The 19,918-nt window shown below is 28.9% G+C and overlaps 1 protein-coding gene across 1 annotated transcript in view; it reads right to left on the bottom strand.

Moving 5' to 3' along the window:
- The window catches only part of LOC135961449 (5-hydroxytryptamine receptor 2A-like), a 56,549-nt gene extending 55,358 nt beyond the window's left edge, over window positions 1-1,191 (bottom strand). Inside the window, exon 1 of the mRNA XM_065512949.1 lies at window positions 1,159-1,191. Within this exon, the coding sequence (XP_065369021.1) occupies window positions 1,159-1,191 (33 nt within the window). The remainder of the gene's footprint in view (window positions 1-1,158) is intronic.
- Window positions 1,192-19,918: the final 18,727 nt, after the last annotated feature.

The following is a 19,918-nucleotide window of genomic DNA, read 5'->3' as shown; positions in this document are numbered from 1 at the left end:
CCAAAAAAACTGCTCATCTTTTGAGTCCCAGAACGAATAAAGCCAATAAATGTGAATCAAATGGTTCCTAATATTTGCAATCCTATTAAAATTTTGATACAAATTTTATTTTTGGAAACTCAACAAATAAAATCTTTATTTATTAACAAAACTCAATGAAAATTTTTTTAAATTTGTCATTCTAAATAACGGAGTGGTCAAACGGAATCCCGAAAATTCTCAAAAATTGGAGCGAAAATTCCAAAAATGGTATTTTTTACAATTTTGCCCACGTTTCCTTCGGGGCTGTGAAAATATTTCAAGGATAAATAGGAAACACATCAAGGTTTCCAATGCTGCTATCCATTTTCTGATCCCAGTTTTGGGATTTTAAAACATGTGACCCAAAGTTAAAATTTTGATAAAAAAATAGGTCAAATTCCGAGGATCGTAGAGGCGATATATTCGAAAAATGTGATATGATTTTATACCAAAAAATATTCTCCATAAAGATAACTTACAGAAAAACAGAAAACTGTTATATGTTCTTAAAGAAAATTTTATTTTTTAATCAAAAAGAGTTAAGTCACCTTTTTGCCCAAAAAACAGCAAAAATCTTCTATTATATAATAACTAACAAAATAAATTCGCATCCATTTGGTCCAAAAGTACCAAATGGACTCGAATTTATTTAAAATATAAAAATTTTTTAAATCGGATGGGAGACAAAAAAAAAAAATCATGTACAAATTTTACATGATTCTGACGCACTGGTGGTGCCATGGATATTTGGCTTTGGTGTCGATTCGATTGGTTGGCCGGGCTTCACTTATGATCTCTTACACTTCAGGTTATCGTAATGGTTCCATTTTTCATCGCAAGTAATGCTTTGGTGCAGCAAAGATTTTCTTTTATATCGTTCAACCATCATTTCGTACATCCAAAATCAATTCGTATGGTATCCAATTTCCCTGCTTTTAGATGAAACCTATTGATCACAAACATTTTCAAATTACTGCTTGAGTAAGCTCCTAATGATCTTGCAAGCTCTTGTTGAGTTTTACAACAATCTTCATGGAGTCATGCCTCCAATTCTTAGTCTTCAAACTTTTTTGGGTTCGAATCTTTGGGCGATCTTTGTCTTCCGTGTCAAAATCATCACTTCTCATAGGAACATACCATCTCACGCACTTTGAAACCGATGGAATACATTCTCCATAAGCTTTGGTGAGCAACCGTTATTGCACTTTATTTCGAATTAAAGTAGAACTTCCTGCATATGACGCTTTGTTGGCAAAATTCAATATTTTCGAAACATAAAAAAAACTTTGTCGTTTAAACCATAAAGAATATACATAGAGCGGAAACTCTCCTGTCAAAGGCCTAACTCAGTTGTCAGAAAACTATGTGGTGAGAATGTATTAGTTGAAAAAACTATGTAAAAACAAAAACAACACTCGTATGTGTGATTATTTTGAGTAATATTTTTGTTTGAGTTTTTTTTTAGTTTCCGCTCTATGTTTCTCTATGGTTTAAACTAATGTTCAATAAATTAATTATTTCAAATCTTTTGCAGCTATGTGTAACTAACAATGTGGAAGTAATGTGTAACTAGTTCCATTTAAACTATATAGAATGTTTTAAGAATTAAAATATTGTTCTTCAGAATGGATTCTAGAAGTAGTTGCGATATCTCTATGTATGTATGTTATCAAAGAATCTGAAGGGTTTCCGTTTATATTCGTTCTAGAACTAGATATTTTGCAACAAGTTCTAAAAATGTTCATATTTTTAATTCCAAATCAATACTAATATTATTTAATATTTTAAACAAATTTGTTATGGTGACCTTTGACATTTAAAATTCAAAAGTTCATTTGTACTATGCTCAATTAAATTTGAAACTTTCTAAGCAAAGTAATTTAAATGTTTTTTTTTTTTTTTTTTGCAGAATTCATACATTAAAAAGAAAAACAATTAAAAACATATTTAACATATTGATTTCATAGCCAACTTATTTATGTGAGTTCAATAAACTTTGAACTTAAGTTGTCAACTCTCTGGGCAACTAAATTTAAATTATTGTTGAAAATATTTTTCATACAAATGTCTTATACTCCACACACATCCATACATATTTTTAAAGTTAAATGGAAATAAAAATAAAACATTTTAAAGAAATTGCCACAGAATTTTTTTGTTGTTTTCAAATAATCCAACATTTGCACACAAATGAAATTCTTCTTTCTTTAATTTGTTGTGTGAATATTATCAATATTTTTTTGTTCTTATATTGGTTTTCATTCTAGTTGGTATTCATATATACAAATAAAAACTTTGTGGTCTCTTTCAAGAGGTTTTCCTTAAGTTTTCTTTCCTTATGCTGGAATGTCCTTAAGCAATTGAAGAAGAAATATTTTAAAAAATAAATATATTTTAGTTTATAAGGAAATGAATGTAAAAAGTAGACCAGCTGGTATTAGACTGCTCAATAAAAATAATTTACAACTTTTGAACTTTATTCCCTCTAGAATTGTTCCTTGGTTTCAGTCAATAAGTCCGAGACATTTTGAATTTCCCGGAGCTGTTGACAGTTTTTTTTTAGTTGACTCTTGTCAAAATTTGAATAAGCTGCATAATTTAGTTTGCGTTTGACAGCCATTGATAGCAGACTACCTCGTGACATGAGGAGAAATTGGAAAAAAGTGAATTTCGTGTGCTCATTAATCATTATTTTTGCAGAAAAAAACCCAAATAAAAGCTAAGCTTGATATATACTATGGAAACTCTCCACCATTAATTTCAATGGTAAACATTTGGTTTACTGATGATGCCGAACGTTGTGGACCCCAGTTGAGGTTTCTACACCCGAAGCAATTGAAAAAATTCACGATACGATTTTGGCCGATCCAAGATTGAAAGTGAGAGAGATTGTGGATGCCATAGGCAACTCACATGGCTCAGTGGTTTAAATTTTGAATGATAACTTGGGTATGAGAAAGCGTTTTGTTTCGCAGGATTGTTTGGTGGTGTTCAACCGCATTATGGACGAATCAGTGTGCCGTTTCGTAACCGTGGATGAAACGTGGATCCACCACAAAACACCAGAGACTAAATAGCAATAAAATAAGTTGGTTTTTCTGTTTGATTCGACCCAAAGAAGACCAAAGTTTGTCAGTCAATAAAGTAATGGCGCACAGTGGCTCATTATCGTTTTTCATCTTCCAAAACTCTTTAACTTTTGAACCGATATAGATATTTTATAAACTTCTAATGGACAGATATCTTCTTAGATTTTTCTCCAGTTTTAATTTCATTAAAATCGGTTCAGCAGTTGTTGAGAAATTTAAAGCTAAAGTTGAACTTTTAATTTTTTATAGCATTCAGTATGAAAATGCGATTTTTTATTTATTTTTTGCATCAGCTTTACTTATAAAAAAGTTGTAAGCTGATAAAAACAAGTAAGGAAGTATGTTCGGTCAAGCTCGACCAAATAATACCCTACACTATAATTTATTTTCGTGAATGATTTTCGGAAGAGGGAATTATATGGGAGCTATGACTAATTATGGACCTATCGCCCTGAAATTAGGTCATGTGATTTATATCTATATGGAAGTTATTTCTGTTGAATTTTATGTTTATGAAAACATTTTTAAGAGATTTATGCTCGTTAAAGTGATTTTCGGAAGCGGGAGTTATATGGGAGCTATGAGTAATTATGGACCGATCGCCATGAAATTAGGCTGTGTGATCTATGTCTATATGAAGTTTATTTCTGTTGAATTTTATGTTTATACCTATAGTTTTAAGAGATTTATGCTCGTTAAAGTGATTTTTGGAAGCGGGCCTTATATGGGAGCTATGACTAATTATGGACCGATAATCATAAAATTACTTATTTGGAGTAAAATTTGTGTGGATATCTATATAAATTAGCCATTTACGACCGATAAAGTCCAATTTCGGGAGAACATTTGTATGGTTGCTATGTAAAATAATGGACCGATTACAGCCAGTTTCAATAGGCTTCGTCCTCAGGCCGAAAAAAATGCATGTACCAAATTTTATCGCAATATCTTCAAAAATAACAAGTAAGAGAGTTATATTCGGCTGTGCCGAATCTTATATACCCTTCACCAATTTATATGTACTTCAAAATACAAATTTTAAATATTTTTAAGTAAACAAAATTTATTTTTTTTCCAAAGTTGTTTTTAAATTTTTTGGAAAAAAAATTTTTTCGAATTGTTTTTTTAAATTTAATTTTTTTTTTAAATATTTTTAATTTTTAAAAATTTTTTTTTTGATTTTTTTTTTAAATTTAGCGAAAAAAAAATCTTGGTGAAAAAATTCGGGTTAAAAAATATTTTTTCCGATTTTGACCCATTGTAGGTCCAACTTACTATGGTCTTATATACGTCATTGCAAAGGTCTTTAAAATATCTATCCATATTGTCTATATTAATGACTTAGTAATCTAGATATAGGTAAAAAAGTAGGTAACAAATCGAGGGTTTGTCCTGGGTTTTTCCTTATATCTCAGCCATGTTTGGACCGATTTTCTCGATTTTAAATAGCAACTGAGCCGGAAGATATTGATGTATGAATCGTGTATATAAGTTATTTTGGGGCTTCGGAAAGTTGATTTCAACAGACAGACAGACGGACATGGCTTAATCGACTCGTCTAAGGATCCAGAATATATGTATATACTTTATAGGGTCGGAAATGAAAAATGTAGAAATTACAAACGGAATGACAAACTCATACATATATACCTTTCTCACTAAGGTGAAGAAAAAAATGTGGTAGTAATTTCATTCAAATGAGAAAACAACAGGTCAAAACTGGTCAACAAGTATATATGGACTTAAAGAGGACACTTTAGCCTGGTAATAAAATTTGTTTAACCCCTTTTAACCCTAAGGACTTTTATTCCACAGAAATTAAAATTTGACTAAAATATAATACGTGAGAAAAAATTTAATAACACAGGTGTAAGCAGGTGTAAGCGGTACAGTGACACATCATACCAGCTCCTAAAGACTATTATCCTACCAACATAACACAAATAAAATCAATTATCGATAATAGTTTTCGATTAATGATGATTTACTTCTGACCAAATTTACAATATTTTATGTTATTATAAAATAACATAAAATATTTGACTTTAACAGCATAGCACGAACAAAATTGCTAATATTTTTATCAAATTTTTTGGCTACTTTAGTTTCAATGTGTTTACTATTGAATGGCATTAAAATTTTTGAAATCGCTGTTAACAAAAAGTTGGACTTTTGGCCGATGAAATTAATTTCTGAGCCACCATGCGTCGCACAGATTTTTGAACAAAATGTGATAATCAAAAAATTTAAAAGTCATATGATATGAGTGTTTGAAAAGGGTTCTTTTAGGTGCCTACTTTTGGGTTAGGAAAGTTGAAATTTATGGAAAAATATTGTTACGTTTTAACCTTTTCAAAACGCTGGTTTATTTCCTTTAAATAAACCGGATACTTTTGATTGCAAATAAAAGCCGTTTAATAGTTTGAAAATTGTAACAACTCTTTATTTCTTTAAAATGTACAACAACAACAGAATTAAATAGCCACTCAATGTTTTTTATACACGTTTATAAATTCTCAGAATTACAGACACAATTTATAATGTACACGAATTTACTTGAAAAACACAACACACTTTAAGTCACTTAGATGATGTTTATTCGAAAAGCGTATCTGATAGACTCACTAACGACTGCAACCTCTGCTACTATTTATAACACTGACATCTGCACTCTAGATTTCTCTTTAACTGTCTAGAGGTTTCTAATACATACGCCATTTGTGGTGTACTTTCTACAATATTCGAAATCGAATACAGCGTTGCCAACTTACGATCAACTCAACTGAAAGCTTTTATTTAATAATGCCCACAGATATGTTACAGTTTTACAGCACTGTTATTTGAAAGCATTATGCTACACAGAGAAAACAGATTCGTGATAGCAACCGAATTTGTTGCCAATCGAATAATTCGGTTGCACACATAGAATTTTTCAGTTCTAACAACAGAAAGTCAGTTGATAAAGAAGAATTTCAGTTGAGGAAACCTATCTTTAGTTATCCCTTACAAAATATTGTAGTCACAACTGTAAAATTCGGTCACTAAGATAGAATCATTCGATTGGCAACAAATTCGGTTGCTATCACGAATCTGTTTTCTCTGTGTACTTTTAAATCGGCCGTTAAAATCGTTATATTTGAATTCAAGTACAATTTCGTAACAATATCTATTTACCTAGTCAAATACAAAGTAAACAGTACAATTTCTTTTTATTCTATAGATCTATGAAAAGAATCAAAAATAATGACGATCCGTTACCTAGTGTTCGTGATACTGTATCTGAAAGCGTACCAAATTACCTAAAAATTATCTTTTTTTAGGCCTATATCTTCTGAATCAAAATTCTGATTGTAATAAGAAGTATATTTAAAATCGTTGGACTGTAAAATAGATTTATTCAATATATTTTGAATATTTTGTTCTACAGGCGCCACTGTGCATCGGAAGGATTACCATTTCGATAGAATCGATTGTGCCCATTTTCAATACCAACAATTTCTAATCAACATAGAATATATGGAGGAAATTTCATTACCAAAGTCCTACCTTCAATAGACAGACGAACATACGGATGGAGATAAATGATTTCCGTTACATACGGAATGACAAATCTGCACAGAGAAAACAGATTCGTGATAGCAACCGAATTTGTTGCCAATCGAATGATTCTACCTTAGTAACCGAATTTTACAGTTGGAGCTACAATATTTTAGAAGCGGTAACAAAATTTTGGTTGCTTCAACTGAAATTCTTCTTTATCAACTGACTTTCTGTTGATGGAACCGAAAAATTCGATGTGTACAACCGAATCATTCGATTGGCAACAAATTCGGTTGCTATCACGAATCTGTTTCCTCTGTGTGGTGAATATAATAATGATTTGATACATCGAGTTTGCTCTTAAATTTTAATTGAAAGAATTTGATTTTAAAATACCTTGTAAGCATCTTAACAACAAGTCTTAAATGTTTATAAATTTAGTAAAAGAAAAGATTTAGTGTTAGATGGTTTACATGTATAAACCATTCTAACAAAGATTATTTTAGGCACTATTTATTTAAGTGCCTGAATATTTTTGCAACCCTGCTACTAATATAGTATTGGTCTCTATTTTCCCTTTTAATAATGTGTTGTAGAGTTTATGAGCAGAATCTTTAGTGATAAACTATACTACATTCTTCTCCTATTATTACAAAAACCTAAAACTGTATTTTTAGCTCTTAAACTTTTATTGAATATTATTTATTGAAGTCCTTTATTATGTGGCTTTTTTAAAATTTTGGGGTTTAAATTGCGTGCTGCTATATATATTAGGGTAGCCAATATAAGGACGAGAAAGTTCAATATAAGGAATCTTTCGATATAATCACTTTTTGAGTCGATTAAACGGTGTCTCTCCGTCAGTCCGTCCGTCTGGCTGGCTGTCTGGTTGTATATAAAAGGAAATCGCATTTAAAAATTTAGTTTGGGCACGAAAATCAATTTAACGAACATAATTGTCATAAAAATGTTTATATCCAAATAAAATTTAACAAGTTTAAGTTTCATATAGAAATCACACGAACAAATTTCGGGACGATCGGTACATAATTGGTCATAAAAGGCCTATATAAGGCCCACTTCCGAAAATAAGTTACTTTGCCCCAAACTCGAAAATGTTCAGCATTTGACAGAGAACGATTTCAAAACTTGGGATCATCGAAAATCTAAAACATGCAAAATGAGGGCCATCCTATTATACATATTGGCAAATATTTGTTCACATTATTCGTAGAATGAATGTGCTTACTATCTTTGTAATTGAGTATAGATTTCTATATCCTTTACTTTGCTGTGTGTGTTTTTTTTTGTAGCCCATAGGCCTGTTTCCTTTTTTTCTTAACAAAAAAAATAAAGATAAATTTAAAAAAAAAAACATAAAAAATTATGTTTCATTGTAATTTGATTTTCTTTTTGTGTGCAGGAGAGTAAGAGTATAAATATTTTTTAATATACATTTTTTGTTGCTTTATTGGGTAATGAAAGCAACTAAAAGTTGGGAAAGTAGAAAAAAAAATTGTATAATGAAATTTTATAAATTTCGTTTTTCAATTCTCTGTTAGTCCAAGTATGTAGTTTGTATACATATTATTGATTGGATTCATTCACTCATTCATTTCTTCATTGATCCATATTTATTGTTGCTGCCGTTCTCATTGCCTTGTGCTTGTAGGTATGAGCTTTATAAAATTGAAAAATATTTTATTGTTATTTTGTTAAGAATTTAATTTTCATTTTTTTTTGCAGTTTTTTTGTTTTAGTTTTTTTTTTTTTTGCATAAACACTTCAAATTGTATTGACAAGAGAAAATAATCATTTCAGCTCACTCATTTCTTTCATTTTATGTCATAGCTGTTATAAAAAAAAACTAACAAATTGTTCATATAAATTCTTTATTACTATGAAGCAATTTCAGATTCGTTGAAACTAAATTTACATACAGCCTCAGAAGTGATTAAACACCAGTGAATTTTTCGATTTTTTTAAAATCATGAAAATCATTATAGTGCGACTTAAATCTTTGTTATTCAGAACCGAATCTATTATTCAGCTCAATCTCCAATAAACCGAAACTTTTAAATTTTAATCGATAGATAGATTTTAGGATTTTCATTATCTTAAAAAAATCAAATAATTTTTGGTGTTTACTCACTTTTAAGGCTCACTGTAGTTTTCGTTTTGCCATTTGTTAAGGCACTGATTTTGGGATGCATTTAAAGCAGGGACGAAAGGAAAAAATCCACTTTCCATTCATTATAGGAAGAAAGTAAAGGTTAAACTTTATCAATACTATGGGAACATGTTGTGGCCGTACAAGCACGGAAGATGACCCCTTAATAAACAAAAGTTACATTATTGCTAGTCTCCCTAGTAAAAAAATCATCCTGAAAAAAGCTCTCTGAAGTTTTGAGAAAAAATGCAATGTTTTTAAGATTTTTTCAAAAATTTTGCCATTAATTTAAAAGAATAGAAATGTGTACGCAATTATCGTTCTAATGAGACATAGAAAACAGAAATTGGTTAAAAAATGTTAAAGTTATTAAAAATTCGCCAGGCCATTAACGTGTCTCAGGCCACTAGAACAAGGAATGTACTAACAAAATTAATATATTTTGAGATATATTAAAATAAAAGCCCATTTTGACTTAAAATATATCCATATTTATTTGAATATGAGTTTTTGGCTTCATAGGATACCGTTAACCTATTCGCAGTTATGACCAAAAAAAAATAAATATTTAACGGCAGTTTCAAAACTCCGTTTTCTAATTTTTAAAAATTTTGTTAAACAAATTTTAGAATTTTTTGATCATCACATGGGGATTTATTGACAACATAATAGGGAATAAAAATGTGGAAAAAGTATGTCAATACCACTTATAGTTTTTCCGTACCTGCTATTTAAATTTAGCATTTTTCGAGAAAAACTAATTATTTGGCCATATTTTGTCGAATGAGCTCAATTTCCTTACTGTTATGAATTTTAAGTAAAACCTCTTCGGAATATTATAGTCCAGATAATTTTAAATATACTCTGATAGCTTTTCTAAAATTGGAAAACGTTAAGCTTTAAATCGTGAAGGTCAAAGGTAAAATTTTTCAATATTTGGAATTTCTAATGGAAAGGTAGCGAAATGTGATATATTTTTAGGCGGATTTTGATGAATCTTAAGAAAAATATAACATGAAATCTAGTATTTATAGTTACAGCACAAAAATGGAAATTAACCCTTAATAGCACTTGGGGTTCAAAAGAATCCAAACTTTTAAAATCATAAAAAATTGAATTTTTAATAACTTTAAAAATTTTTAACCAATTTCTGTTATTTATGTCTCATTAGAACGACAATTACGTACATATTTTTATTCTTTTAAATTAAATTTGCAAAAGTAATTTTTTAATGAGAACATTTTTACAAAACTGAAAAAGTTTTTTTTTTGAAAAGCGCTCGGCTATGTGTGTTTCAAAATTGAAATTTCAAAATTTTTGCCATACCTTGGTCCGCTTTTTTAAAAATATAGGGCGTCATTTTGGACTGAATAGACTCAATTATCTTTGTTAGTTAGACAACTAAATTACCAATAATATACAAAAGATTTTAATGCAACATCAATTATGGATCCAAAAATAAAAGCCTTTCAATTTAAAAATTCAAAAAATAGTAGATTTTTGCTGTTTTTTTGGGGGAATTTTTCCAATTTTTATATTTTGGAAAAATGCTCGGCTATTTCTTGTTCTATTTATCTCTTAAAATTTCCGAGAAATAAGCATTTCAAAATTGAAATTTTAAAATTTTGCCATACCTTAGTCCGATTTTTTAAAACTTTTGGACAAAATGGACTCAAATTTTTTGGTTAGTTAGGCAACTAAATTACTAATCTAATGAAATGGTCCATGTATGTAATGGCATCACATGAGAACGGCTGGAGCGATTTGGCTGATTTTTTTTTTATTTGATTCGAAATTTTCAGGAGATTGTTTGTAAATCAGAATTTTTTTTTGGAGTCCAGTCAGCTTTAATAAAAAAAGTTCCCTAAAGTATGCAGTACAAATTTACATATTTCTTTTGCAAATAAATAATAACAAGCAGGTGTATGTGGGTTGGAGAAGCTTGAAGAACTAATATTAGAAACTAAATATATAAAAGATTTCAGAGCAATATTAAATTATGGATCCAAAAATAAATGATTTTCAATTTAAAATCTCTAAAAATATAGAAATTTTTCAGTTTTTTGGGCGAAAAAGAGACTTAACTCTTTCTTTATTAAAAATATTTCTTTCTTTTAGAACATATCATAATTTTATGTTTATCTGTAAGTTATCTATACTAAGAACATTTTGTTATAAAAAACATATCCCATTCTATGAATATGTCGCTCTGTTTCTTTCGGAATTTGACGTATTTTTTTTTATCAAAATTTCAACTTTAAGCCACAGTCAATTCCGGCCAAAAATCCATAACTTCTTTATTTCTTCATAAAAATGTTTGAAATGTTAGAATGACCGATCGATAAATATTTCGATGTTCAATTACAGGGTTTGGTCAAAAATGCATGGACGTTCTAAAAGTATCAAAAAATTGCATGTAAGCGGCTGAGATTTATTCCAAAAATAAAGAATAAAATATGTGATCGAAAAAAAATGGGTCATTCAAATTTCGGATTACGTATACAGGGTTTGTCCAAACAATCATGGACGTTTTAAAAGCATCGAAAAAATTAGGTTATTCATGTAAATGCCTGAAATTTAGTCCAAAAATGAAGAAAAGCATAAGTGATTGAAAAAAATGATCGTACAAATTACAGGGTTTGACCAAACAAACGTGGACGTTTTGAAATAACCGAAAAAGTTAGGTTATTCATGTAAAATTTGAAATTTGTTGTACATTTAAGAAAAACACACTTGATCCATCGCAAAAAATATTATAAATTGCATAAAGGAGTTGGCCAAATAAACATTGACGTTATAAAAGTATCGGAAAAATTATGTCATTTTTGTACAGGGCTTAAATTAGGTTTATAATTAAAAACAACATAAATAATCTATTGAAAAAATTTCGACATACACATACTTGGTTTGGCCAATTCAGCATAGACGTAAATAACTCGTAAAAATACAACAAAAAAATGTGTAAAATATGTTGGCACTGAAATCGTTCTGGTTATTAGAATGGCAGATAATTGCAGCTGAAATTTATAGTACTTACCCTTGATACTTTACAGTATTAGATGTAATTTACACTTAACCTCTAATAGCCCCTTTTAATTTGTTCTGGCATTTCAAATTTTTTTTAATTTAGTTTCTATTGATTTTAAACTAGTTCGAAATCATTTCACTTTTATATAAAAACTAGATGACCGCCCCGCCCCGGCTTCGCTCGGTAGCTATTTACTAATGTTAGTTCTTCAAGTTTCTCCAAAAAATGTATCTTATTAAGAAAAGTGAGAAGTAAAAAGAAGGCAATATATTAAAAATTAAAATTTCCGAATTTTTGATATTTTTTCTTTACAAACCATCTCCTGAAAATTTCGAATCGAATAAAAAACAAGTAAGAAAGTATGGTTACCCTACACTAAGTAAAAGAGTAAAAACATTTTTCTTTTAAAATTTCAATAATTTGTATTTTTGAGTGATTTTCGGGAGTGGGCTTTATATGGGGGCTATGACGAATAATGGACCGATTACCATGAAATTAGGTCGTGTGATTTTTGTCTATATGAAAGTTTACTATGTTGAATTTTGTGAGTATACCACAATTTTTAAGCGATTTATGCACGTTAAAGTGATTTTCGGAAGCGGGTCTATATGGGAGCTATGACTAATTATGGACCGATCGTAACAAAATTTGGTAACATGATTTTTTTATATATAAAACTTATTTGGAGCGAAATTTCTGTAGATACATATATAAATTAAAGATTTATGACCGATAAAGTCCAATTTCGAGAGGACATTTGTATGGGGGCTAGGTGAAATAATGGACCGATTTTGGCTAGTTTCAATAGGCTTGGTCCTTGGGGCGAAAAAATAATATGTACCAAATTTGATCGAAATATCTTCAAAATTGCGACCTGTACTCTGCGCACAAAGTTTACATGGACAGCCAGCCAGCCAGCCGACCAGACGGACGGACGGACATCGTTTAATCGACTCAGAAAGTGATTCTAAGTCGATCGGTATACTTTATGGTGGGTGTTAGACTAATATTTTTGGGCGTTACAAACATCTGCACAAACGCATTTACTCTCCCCACTATGGTGGTGTATAGTATAATGACAAGAAAAAACCTTTGAATTTACAGCTCTATAAATAACCATATAGTTACCTTATAGGCAAAATAATTAAGATACTATATATTCTGAAGTGTTAAGAAAAATTTACCATAAAAATTTTATAAAAATTAAAAAAACAAAAAAAAAAAACATTTTTGGCCGGAATTTACCACCACAGGTTCTAAAATCCCAAAGCTGGGATCAGAAAACGGAAAGCAGCTTTGGAAACCCTGATGTGTTCCCTATTTATCCCCAAAGTATTTTTTCAACCCCAAAGGAAATGTGGACCCTATGGGCAGAATTGTAAAAAATACCATTTTTGAGATTTTCGCTAAAATTTTTAGGAATTACGGAATTCCCTTTGAATTTACAATTTTTCCCTTTTGACAAGTTTTTTTACACTTTGTTAATTAGAATGACAAATTTAAAAAATGTTGTAAATATCATTGAGTTTTTTTAATAAATAAATACTTTATTACATATTTGGGGGATTCAAACGGTCTCTTATTAGTCCGTATTGTCATAATGTCATAACATATTTTTTTAGTTTAAACAAATTTTTGTTGGGTTTCAAACAAAAAATTTATAAACTAATAAGACTTTTTGAACTATGTTTATTGGTTTGTCATAAAATAACTCTTTTTTTGTATGCAGCACAACAAGAATTTGTTTAAACTAAAAAAATATTTTACGACATTATGACAATGCGACCTAATAGCAGACCGTTTGAATCCCCCAATTATATTTATTTAGTTTCCAAAACTAAAATTTGTATCAACATTTTAATAGGATTGCAAATATTAGGAACAATTTGCTCTACATTTATTCCGAACAATTATTTTTTGTTTAGATAAGTTAATTTTTGGTCTTATAAAAAAAATTTCAAGCCAATATCATAATTAGATTAAAAAATATTCCACTTTAAAACTCAGTCCTTGAAAAATATTGCCTTTTAGAAATGTCAGATTTATTTTAAAAAAAAATTGATTCTGCCCCACTGTGTGTAGTGGGCGTAGGACCTCTTTTATAAAGAAAATTTTAATTTCGAGCAAAATGCTTCAATCCTTTATTACTCAAATTAAGCTTAACAAATACCTGAGATCATTTGAGAATAATTTCATTGAAAACTATAAAATATTTAGTGTATTTCACATAAATTTCTTTAAAATACTTATAATACATTAATATGTGTTTTTCTGTTGAATATTTACTAGCTACATATGCAAGTGCTCTTTTATGATAAAATTTTCAGTTACTAAATAAAATTGATTGTTTATGACAAAACAGTATTTCTTTCAATGGAAGAGAGAGGGAGTGCCCTCCCTCTCTATTAAATATTTAAATTTATGTATTTTTACATTACACATTTTTATGACACTTTTTTTATTACTTTGTTTTATTTGTAGCAGAAAAAAAAGAATAAACTTTGAACTCTATAGCTAAAAGTTTCTGGTTTCTTTCTATTGAATTTAATTCTCTTTCCTTCAGGTTTGTTTTCCTGGCAAATCATTTCAATTAAGATAATTTGACATAAAATATTTTGTGTTTTATATTTATTTGTTTAACAAAAAAAATAATATAACTTTTAATATGTGTTGAGCTCCACACATGAACTCGTCGCTGTGGAGTTGAAAGACCATAAAAAACATTTAACCATATTTATTTTATGATCATCAATAAGCCGGAGAGAAATGTTAAAAGTCAATAAGAATGTGACACTTATTCAAATCTACATATCGATTTCAAATGACTAAAGCAAATGTGCGGCTGTTGTTTATTGGCCTTCAATAATTTAAGTCGTAAAATACGAAAAAAAACTTTTTGCTTCATTTTCCGCTGTAAATTGGTTTGTTCGGTATACACCTCCTTAGAAGAAAGGTTTCTTGTTTGTTTATTCTTTTGGTAGATTAAACTGGTTTACGAGAATGTTAGTATTATTTTTTTTATGAGAAATTTGGGTTGTTAAAAAAAAGAATTGCTAAAATTTAAGCACATCTTTTTTATTATTGGGGACAATAATAAACTGTGTGCTCATTTTGGAAATTGAAACTTGAAGTAGGCGGGAATTTAATTTGACAGAAATAGTTTTTTTTTTCACATAAATTGTTTTCGATTAGAATTGAAAAATGTTCCAAATCTTTTATTTGTTTAAAACTGTATTGAAATATTGTACTAACATTTTTCTTATTATTGCATATACTTCTTATGATTTTTCAATAATACTCATACGCTACATGGTTCATGCTAAAATCAAATCAAAAGTTTGCAACCGCTAAATGTTATCCGCTTATGCATTCTGTTTGTAATTTCTACATTTTTCATTTGCGACCTCACAAAGTATATATATTCTGGAGCGTTATAGATAGCGGTGTCGATATAGCCATGTGCGTCTGTCCGTCTGTATGTTGAAATCAACTTTCCTTAGTCCCCAAATAAATTACATATATTATTCATAAATAAATATGTATATGGGGAATTCTCCCGGCTCGGTTGCTATATACAATCGAGAAAATCGACCCACAAATGGCTGAGATACAGCTGCGGTCAAAATAATAACACCACGACATTCATATTGTTATATTAAAATATTACGTAAAAATTTTTAAAATAATTTTAGTTGTTTTTGTATTAATTTATGCTTAATTCAATAAACTTTCAAAAATTAAAAATAATTTTGAAAATTAGAAGCAAATTTTAAAGAAAAACAACATAATATATAACTGCCTACGAAATTCATCAGTCAAATAGCACCAAGATAGAAATCGATTAAAATAAAGAAAAATTAACCAGGACAAAATTTAATTTAGTAACAATTATTATGGTTTGTAACGTTCTTAACACGCAATTATTAAAAGTAAAATATTGCTGCCTTTTGTTTTCGTATTTTTTTTGGCAAAAAAAGACCGACCACCTCCTACTCATTAAGATTATAAAATTTGTAAAATTTTGTATCCAAATTGTATGCCAAATATATTTTTTCTTTCCCCAAAATAAATTCTTAAATATTTTTGGTTTCCTTTTACCCTTGTTGTGACTCTTGGTCAACTAGTTTTAATAAAATTATGTTTGGGGATATCGCATCCTGTGCCACGACATTAACCTTTTAGCTTGAAACCCAAATTTATATCAATTTATCATTCCATAGATCATTCCTAGAGTCATAATTTCTTTGATTTATATCTGAGTATGATTTTATCAAGCATTCAATATATTCTTCGAATGTTATAGTAGAAAAACCACAATCAAATTATAATTTTAAAATCTGTGTGTTTTTAAGAAAAGATGAATATATTATCTTAAATTTTAGTTGAAATTGGATTCGGAGGACATTCTATAGAAGTCTGATATCAAACAATATACTTTGTTTAATTATTTGACCAAGAAGTTTTTTGGTACTTGAATGTTGAAAAATGGTAATGTGACTTTGGAAATTTTACCTTTAATAGAGGATGTTATATTGTTATTGATAAAACTTTTCTAGGATTTAAATAATTTAAACTGCAACACTAGTCGCCACTTTTGACCACCGTGCAGAACATAAATGCCTGATTTTCGAAACGGTGGGCAAAGAGTGTTATGATTAAAAGCGATAAGCGGTTTCGCAACCTGAAATTTATATTTTTGTATTTCAACGCAATGTTTTTTAAAACCATTTCTAAATATCTATAAATAGTTTTTTTCTGAATTAAGCTAATTGTATGTTCAGAAATCATAATTTTTGAAACTAGAGCTCACATACACCACTTTTTTTGTTACTAAAAAAATTTGAAAAGTAAAATTAATTTTTTTGTTTTAAATTTTATTCATTTCGATATAAATTAATTCAAATTATAATATTATGACGATTTTTTAAATCGAAAACATAAATATTCTATATTTTTTCGACAATTTCTTACGATGGTGCTATTATTTATACCATATAATTGATTGAAAGGTTAATTTTTCTTAAAAAAAAATTTACTCATAGAAGAAATAGAGATTAATTAACGATATACTATATATATTTAATTAAAATTATTATGAAAATAAAAATATTTTCCATGTTGATTGCTTTAAGGTTCTGTGGTGCTATTATTTTGACCGGCACTGTATAAGGAAAAAAAACAGGACAACCTCGATTTTTGATCTATATCTGGATTACTAAGTCTTTAATATAGACAATAATATAGGATATCTAATAATAAATATTTCAAAGACCTTTGCAACGGGTAAAAATCAAGAAAAATATTTTTTACAATGAATTTTTTTTTAAAAAAAAACATGTTTTTTACTAATAAATTTAAAAAAAAAAATTTAAAATTAAAAAAAATTTAAAATTTTTTTTAAAAAATTTTGGGTATAAACTTTTTCTGATGATGGAGAACCAGATTTTTTTCAAATTTAAAATTTTTTTTTTACTAATAAATTTAAATAAAAAAACTTTTTTTAAAAATTAAAAAAAATTTTAAATTTTTTTAAAAATTTTGGGTAAAAACTTTTTCTGATGATTTCCAGATTTGTTTCTAATTTTTTTTTTTTTAATTTTAAAATATTAATATTTTAAATATAACACTTTTCTACAAAAAGAGAAAAAAATCGTTAGACATGAAGCGGATGATATACGTATGAAACTATAAATTAAATGCAGAAAAACTGCGTTTTCAGTTTTTCATTTCGTGATCCTCTGTGCTTTTTAAAGGACTTCAAAGTTTCAAAGAAGTAAATTTTTCAAAAAATATTTAAAAATACTCCTATTGACAAAATTTTATGTCAAAAGCACAAGAAGACTTGTAAAATATTTTGTATTATCTTTATTTTATCCTGGAATGATCAAAAGATGTCAAAAACGTTCTTTAAAATATTTATCCTTTAATATCCTTTAAGATTACCAATAAATTCCTTTTAAAAAATATTGTGTTAAAGACCCAAATATTCTATACTAAATGTCAAAATGGATTCCGAGCCAAAAGAACAAATCAAGCCAATATCGTATACTATGTTATTCGGACGGGGCAAGGTCTGGACTGAGGGTGAAGCAAACCTTCCGAACCACTTCATTCTAAGTAGTTTTTAACAGGTATTGTATAATGTAATACCCTACACCAAGTAAAAGAGTAAAAACATTTTTCTTTTAAAATTTCAATAAATTGTACTTTTGAGTGATTTTCGGAAGTGGGCCTTATATGGGGGCTATGACCAATTATGGACCGATCACCATGAAATTAGGTCGTGTGATTTGTGTCTATATGAAAGTTTACTATGTTGAATTTTGTTAAAGTGATTTTCGGAAGCGGGTCAATATGGGAGCTATGACTAATTATGGACCGATCGTAACAAAATTTGGTGACATGAATTTTGTATATATAAAACTTATTTGGAGCGCAATTTGAGAAGATGCATTTATAAATTAAACATTTATGACCGTTAAAGTCCAATTTCGGAAGGTTATTTGTATGGGGGCTAGGTGAAATAATGGACCGATTTCAGCTTCAATAGGCTTGGTCCTTGGGCCGAAAAAAGTAATAGTACCAAATTTGATCGAAATATCTTCAAAATTGCGACCTGTACTCTGCGCACAAGGTTTACATGGACAGCCAGCCAGCCGACCAGACGGACGGACGGACATCGTTTAATCGACTCTGAAAGTGATTCTAAGTCGATCGGTATACTTTAAGGTGGGTGTTAGACTAATATTTTTGGGCGTTACAAACATCTGCACAAACGCATAATACTCTCCCCACTATGGTGGTGCAGGGTATAAATATTTCGTTTAGTGTAAGAAATTAAAAGAAAATATAACGCCTCTCACGATTCGAATATTTTCGCATATTTCTACATTTGTATAAATTTTCTCAATATTTTAATCAACGCAAGTCATTGGTTCTGACTCAGACACATTAAGAAAATTTATAAAAAATTTTTAATATGAAAAAGTGCAATATTTTTGAAGGACGGAGTTTTAAAGTGGCATATTTTTGAATCTAATTGAGATATTTACATGAAATTTTTTTTGTAAGACCAAAAATTAACTTATATAAACAAAAACATATAGCTCGGAATAAATGTGGATTAAATTGTTCCTAATATTTGCAATCCTATTAAAATTTTGATATAAATTTTAGTTTTAGAAACTCAATGAATATGTAATAAAATCTTTATTTATTAACGAAACTCAATGAAATTTTAAAAATTTTTTAAGTTTGTCATTCAAAATAACAAGGTGTAAAACAACTGGTCAAAAGGTCAAAGGGAATCCCGCAATTCCTAAAAATTGGAGCGAAAATTCCAAAAATGGTATTTTTTACAATTTTGTCTATAGGGTCCACATTTCCTTCGGAGCTGGGAAAATACTCTGGCGATAAATAGGGAACACATCAAGGTTTCCAAAGCTGCTTTTTGTTTTTTGATCCCAGCTTTGGGATTTTAGAACAAGTGGCACAAATTTGAATTTTTGATAAAAAATGTGTCAAATTCCTTAGGGGTAGGTAGGGGCGACATATTTGAAAAATTTTACATGTTTTTTATATCAAAATGTTCTTCGTAAAGATACATTACAGAAAAACATAAAACTATTATATGTTCTTAAATAAAGTTTTTTTTTAATAAAAAAAGAGTTAAATCACCTTTTCGCCCAAAAAACAGTAAAAATCTATAAATAAAATCTACTATTTTTTTAATATTTAAATTGAAAATCGTTTATTTTTGGATCCATAATAGATATTGACCTCAAATTCTTTGTATATTATTGCTAATTTAGTTGTCTAAATAACAAAAAAAAATCGAGTACATTCGGTCCAAAATTACGTCCTAAATTTTTAAAATAGCGGGCCAAATTTTAAAATTTCAATAACTCGCAAATTAGAAGAGATAACTAGCACGTGCACGCATGTTTTTCAAGACCTAGCCGAGCGCTTTTCAAAAGTCTTTGAAAACGGAACAAAAAATGGCACGTGTTTAAAAATTTTGCATGTCGAAGGTACCCTACTTTGAGCCGCCATATCGACGTTCCTGGAGCA

The sequence above is a fragment of the Calliphora vicina genome, chromosome 5, assembly GCF_958450345.1.
Source record: "Calliphora vicina chromosome 5, idCalVici1.1, whole genome shotgun sequence".
NCBI classification, from domain to species: domain Eukaryota; kingdom Metazoa; phylum Arthropoda; class Insecta; order Diptera; family Calliphoridae; genus Calliphora; species Calliphora vicina.
The sequence above is the reverse complement of the archived record's forward strand: the minus strand, read 5'-3'. Positions and strand labels throughout refer to the sequence as shown.